General features: G+C 38.6%; 1 protein-coding gene across 8 annotated transcripts in view; it reads right to left on the minus strand.

Annotated features, from left to right (window-relative positions):
• The window catches only part of creb5b (cAMP responsive element binding protein 5b), a 67788-nt gene extending 66196 nt beyond the window's left edge, over nt 1-1592 (minus strand). For 5 of the 8 annotated variants that reach the window (XM_026185983.2, XM_026185982.2, XM_026185980.2 and 2 more), the window contains exon 1: nt 1437-1541. In XM_026185983.2, coding sequence (XP_026041768.2) covers nt 1437-1466 — 30 coding nt within the window. In that variant the 5' untranslated portion in view covers nt 1467-1541. Of the gene's footprint in view, nt 1-1436 lie in introns of all 8 variants that reach the window. The other 3 variants (XM_026185984.2, XM_080307958.1, XM_080307959.1) reach the window with 1 other exon arrangement.
• Between the last annotated feature and the right edge of the window lie 4973 nt (nt 1593-6565).

Genomic DNA, 6565 nt, shown 5'->3' on the forward strand with positions numbered 1-6565 from the left:
TTATTCTTAGCGTTCACTTTGCAGAACTTTGCAGGTAAAGGCGAAAAGAAAGCTCTAGTATTAAAATAAAATGCTCTAACTTCTGTGGTGTACTTGTTGCTCAGACTTGAGACTGCCTTTATGTTTGCTACCTTTTCACACCTTCTATATTAGTAGAGACATTACCAGGGGTACCTCAAGCACAAGAAATGCAACTAACAGTTTACTGCTGCAATCCAGCTTAACATGTAAAAACCATATATCCATGAAGGTTAGTAAATAACACTATTATAGAATAAACAAGTGAATTTAAATGCATTAACTATAGCTTATGATACTTGGTCTAAGTTTATGTAAATCCTAATAATTATTATGAACTATTTTTGGATTATGTATTTTTGCTTTAAAAATAAAAAAAAAATTTGTCCAGCAAGTTAACTTTACTCAATCTGATAGGCTACATATTTTTATGGAGACAAATTATTGCAAAAGCTTTCATACAAAGAAACTCCATCCCAGTCTACATTAAATGCTGAAAAAAGTCGCAACAGGCATAAATAACACTTTAACAGGCGTTATTACGACACCGAATAAAAACTCGGGCACAATAAGTGGAATCGTGTACGAGAAACATGTGTTATTGATAGTGCTGTCACATAAACATAATGATAGCGGCCGGAGAGCAATCAAATAATTAAAGCATCTTTCTCTTTTTTTAAAAAAGCCGTTCCGTCACAAAGTGCGCACCGTCAGCACAACCTTACTCAAAGTAACCCTCAACATCTTAGCGCTTAATCAAATATCGACTGGCCTGCAGAATGACGTAATCTTGATGAACATTGCTGTTCAAGAGAAAAAGAGGAACATAAATTTAACGTAAACAAGGATACCCTGGGGTAACAGCGTAACCACCGGCCCATTATATTCCAGACAGTCATTGGTGAACCGCAGCACGCACGAGTCCCGAAGATTAGCCTGCTCTGCGTATCCCTGGATGGGACAGGCATGACAATGATGCAGGGGTCCAGCTTCGGAGATTTAGAGCTAAATGAAAACTTAGAAGACGTGCCAAATTGGTGTGAAGTGCAACGAAAAGCGCCCGTTGCAATAAAAATGTTCGTGTTTTTGTCCTTTCAGATAATTTTCTGCAGACTTGCCTTAGCTGCTACTTGACAGACCGAGCTGCAGCGGCACTTGACTCCGCGATTCAACTTCAACAACAGTGTAAGAGACAGGCCAAACACACGGAGCGCGAAGTGACATGACAATGCACTCACTCAAACAAAACTCGCACGACACAAAGCTGCAGACACCAGGAGGTGAAAGAAATAAAACAAAATCACATCTTTAGAAAGACTGCTGAAGCGAACGAGAAAACAAGCTGTTGCATGAAAAAGGGAGAAGGACAAGTGAGAAGAATCGCTTTTTAAAAGAATAAAAATAAAAAGATGACAAACCTGCAGAGGCGCGTGCACGGTCCTCTGCATGGTGGCAAGGCTTTCAACTTACCAAACAAGTGCAGAAAATGTGAAGCAGTCTCTCAGAAGAAACCACGTTGGACTGAGAAAAGATTACAATACGATCTATTTAGAGAGCATAACGTCACCCTGGGTGACGTCACGTGGGATTCCTGAACTTCTAAATCATTGTGGTCCGCTGGTGGGTGGAGCCAGCGGGGGCGGAGTTTGCAAATGCACGCCCAGGGGCATGTATGAACACCGCTGGCCCTTGGTGGGTGTGGTCCAAAGCTGGAGCGCCAGTACAGAGCAATGAGTGCAAATAAACGTGCGGTGCTGCAGCTTCTATCTGTCAACTGCGAGAGCGATAAACGGGAAAACCTGCTAAACAGTCCCACGCGTGAAGTATAATCAAGACCCTGCAAACTTTAACCAACAAAACTGAAACTTTATAATAGGAAGCTCCCTACAAGTAAATAAAAATAATTCTACTATTTGCTGATTTCCAGCTCCATATCTTTATTCTTGGACTCAGTAGCTTTGAACATTAGCCACAGCCTCACAGCAAATCCACTGCTGAACCAAGACGTTTTAACTCCTCTTTTAAAAGCTACACTTCCTTTACGCCAGCTTTCTATTGATTGACTCCCCCTTGCAAACAGAAGGCTTGAACATCAGGCTAGATGACTGGGATGACTATATTAGGGCTGTTTCCTCTCACAGGAGCTTTGATTATGGCAGTATTATCTATTTATGTACATGCGAGAAAACAAGGAAACACAACACAAGTCCCCCTTTAAAAGGAACCAAGCAGAAACTGACCTTTACAATGTACCTTGTGTGCGCTTGTGTGACATGATGAGTGAAGTGTTTTTCATGCAAGAATACAAATTTTCTCAGACTTGTAGTCCTCGGATTTGCTAATTCAAAAATTCAAGTAGAATTTGGGAAAACTCTACCTACAAACCTAAAGAACCTAAAGTAATTATGAAACTGGGAATCTCTTCAAAATAAATTATAATAAACATACATGACCAAGTCTAATGACTCCAGAAACAGGAAAGTTACTTTTTGCCAGAATTACGATTCAGCCTCAGTGACAATCTGCATACTGTATTACTCCCTGACGTTACTGTCAGGGCCTTAGAAACGTGTTTTCGTCAAACTGGCTTCATTTTTTGCTTATGTTTCACAGTGAGACTATAACCTGGCAGGACTCAATGCATCATCAACAGCTTGACTGGCAAATGAACTGAATGTGCAAAACACAGAGTGTTGCCTGTTGCCTTTTCTAAAGTGTGCCTTAGCTACAGCACATAGAAGAGATTTAAACAGCTCTGAAGTATACAAAGCATTTATGTTGGAGCTCTGCACGACCTGCTGGTGCCAACTGGCTGTGATTTCTTGGGCCACAGACACTGGTAGTGAAGCCATCCTCGGTTCCAGGGATTAATGACTCCTCACACATTGAGAAATGTTTACCACTCGCCACTCCACTAGACACACTAAGAGCTCTGTCACTGAAACAATAACGCAGTCTGAAAAGCCCTCATAACTCAGAGCCTCTCCGCCTTTGTCTTTTAACCAGAGCTTTAATCAACATTTATGACATCCTTTTGTCTCTTTATTGCCAATATATTTCCCAACCAATCCAAACATTATGCTCCCAGAGGAGCAGACTATTAAGGTTGGAAAGAGCCGATACAGTTTGGGTCAGTGACCCACACTAAAGTGGACTTGATCTATATTATACTAAACCTTTTATTATTATGCCTTTGTGCAATGCTTCTAGCTAAGATCACCTTGGGAAGATAAGGACCAGTGATGATGCTTTGTTGTAGCAGGTGCAAAAGGTGAAGGAGGCTAATAACAAAAGCGTCTCATAGGTTTTCAATTTTCATCAAAATATAAAGCACTTTAATGAATATTCCACTTTGCAAAGCAGTCAGCTATAGGAAATAGATGTCCAGATTAATGCTGCTCTTCATACCTCAAACAGAGATGACTACGCCCAAAGAGATATTAGTATAAAGCTCTTAGTAACTGTGCAACAACAGAAATCTAAGATATTTAGTTATCTGTTACCGCTCATATAAGCAAATACTTCTCCAAAATTTGGGGTAGAAAAAGCAAAATAGAAAATAGAAATATAAAACTAACAAATGATTGTAGGTCTTTGTCAACTGGTGTTTTCTTGTTTTCACGCACTACTGGTGCATCCTCACCTTACATTTTGGGTTAAAAAAAACTTCTAAAACTCTGATTTTAACCAACAATATATCAAAGCAGTCACTTTAGTCTGTAGATGAGATCATCCATAGTGGTGTGTTTGTTTTAAAATCGCTACGTTTCAATCAGAGGCTTCACCATCGAACTCTTATCACATATTTAAGACCAAGCAAGTCATGACTGTTGTGGCAGAGGGAAAGATGTAAGATAAGACCTAAGCAGCCAAGTCAATTTTACTGGCATCTGAAAGAAGATAGTCTGGGCTTTCCACAGCAGTAGTTATGTTGACAGATTCAAACTTTCTTCAGAAATGTTCTATTTTTTTAAATTACTTAACAGAATAAATTGGTATATAGTCTGAATGTCAAAAATAAATAAATAAATAATGTAGAGTTACTAATTTGTCTGATTTGAAAACATAATCATATCTTTACAAAGCCAGGAAAATATACCAGCCTAGCTGACTATAAATATTGAAAGACATTGCTTCTGAACTGGTGGGAATATCATTCCAAGTGTTTGCTGTTCAGTGGTTAAAGATCAGGAACTACTATGTGGTGAGGGAAACCTCAGGACATACTGAATATCACAGTGTTGACACTCTGACAATGTCAAGGTCTGTGGGTTGTAAAAGAAAAAAAGTAGATATATTTGTGTTACTTGAAAAATGAGAATGTTCAGTAATTCACTGCATTGCAAAACAACAATACAGTAATAAAAAATTCAATACTGGTTTATGGGGATGTTTTGCAATTAAACTTCAAAATAAGGATAGAAAACCCTTTACTCTACAGGCAGTTGTTTAACCAGTAAATTTACTTTTGTGCACTGCAACATCTGAGTTACTCAAATTTCAGCATTCAGATTAATCATTGAAATACTGAAATGAAGCTAGTGGTTTGAAACTGTCAAGACTCAGTAATTTCTGTCTTGGTATGTCAACTATCTCTGCTGAGCTTTCTAATGGCCCTGGGAGTCTTGTCCAACAAAATATATACTCTGGAGGGTCCTCAGTAGATAACCTTAGTGGCTTTTTCTCGCTCAAACACTTGACCCTATAACATTTACATTAGGTGGACGATAAATGGTGGTGCCTGAGTGAAAGCTATGGAGATTTGTAATTGTGTAGGATAATCTTTTTGCACAGCACTTGCGAGAAAGTTTATCAGTCTAATGATATATGAACTTGTCTTCTGTGTTACTTAAAGGGGATTATTAATAACATTTTTAACAATAACAATTTTTAAATGTTATATGGCGAGGCTAACAATAACACTATCATAACACCTTTAGATTACATTACAACACTGCATGGATAATATGTTGTGAGTGGTATTTCCATTGTGTTAGTCATCCCTATATGATTTATATTGGCTTGCGGGACCCGCGGTCCTATTACAAATCACTTAAATAAACACACTGATGATTTGAGTTAGAAATAAAGTCCCTAGGGAGCTGTTTTCACTTTCAGCTGTTTGAAATAAGTCTCCACTCCATGCAAAAATGAAGCCAGAAGGACTGAGGTGCCCTTTCTTTACTGTAGAGTGTAGGAGTGAGGAAATTATCTTATTGGTTGACTCAAACTTGCTGGGCAGTTCCCAGAGAACAGAAGGGTTTGGTCACTTACGAGCAGCTATTAAACGTGACTTTGCCTGCATGTGTTTCCACAGTGAGGTTGAACAGTCTATTCAGTACATCCTAAGCCCAAAGAATCCCAAACATATCTATTACCTCATCTCTAAACTTAAGAGTAATGATTAGGTGAAGCCTTACCCATCAAGCAAAAACTTCAATAAATAACAGAGGATAAGCCATGCCAGGATTTTTAAAAGAAACCCATCAGTTTCCTCAAACAAGAAGCTGTGAGTGATGTAATGCTTTCATAGTAATATCCCACAGTGTTCTCATGCATAACTGGAAAAGAAAAAAGTTTTACCATCACTGGTCTGAAATTTGGATGAGCCCAGTTATGACCCATTACACATTCATCAGGCACAGACTCAAAGATACCACACAGTCCATGGATGCAAAAAAAGTAACTAAAGAATTCTTCCACTCACTTTTTTGCCTCTTTAAAAAGGAACATTTGTTGCATATTGTCACATATACATTGTAGAGACCCGTGTTTCTCTCTTACAAGTTGTTGCATCAGTCACTCTGTTCTCCTGAAAACAGTCAGATGGGGGGGGGGGGGGGGGGAAGAAAACCAGCTCCAGATTAGATTAATGACAAGGCACAAAATGTTTCAGATCTGTTACTCTGACAAGTAATTTAATTAAATGTAGCGTACACATGCTGTAGTTATTCAGAACCTGTGCACATTTTCAAATTGATTTTATGCATTAATGAACGATGAAAAATGGCAGCATGCACTTAATTCCAGCCTGTCTCTACCTCAGACTACCTCAGAAAATAAAATCACTTTGCAGAACAAGGCATGTGAAGTGCTGTTGATAGTAGGAAAAAAAACATATAAAAATAAAATCCTTAGGAAGGATGAAACCTCTTGTAGGACTATACTGTTGGCTGAGTTAGAGATAGTCCTGGGAGACCTTTAATCCACTGAACATGACTTACCTTTATTCACTGGCCAATACTGCCGCTCTGTGGCCATTAGATGCTCTTAAGCTACTTGTTGCTCCAAAGTGGAATTCACAGCACGACTTATTAATTACCCACATTTACTACAAAATATATGCACATAATTGCAAATGTAACAAGCATCAGTCAGTTCTAGAATACGATTCCGGTGAAGGCAGACACTTAGTTTGTTGAAGTGACGCACATCCTACCTGGCACTTAATTAAAGGTAATTTGAAAACTGAAAGAAAAGGTATACAAATAAGTCAATATAAGGAAAAATATTTGCAGTGACGATGTCTATTAATTAGTCAAGCCAA

Source organism: Astatotilapia calliptera, chromosome 11 (genome assembly GCF_964374335.1).
Source record: "Astatotilapia calliptera chromosome 11, fAstCal68.1, whole genome shotgun sequence".
Lineage (NCBI taxonomy): Eukaryota > Metazoa > Chordata > Actinopteri > Cichliformes > Cichlidae > Astatotilapia > Astatotilapia calliptera.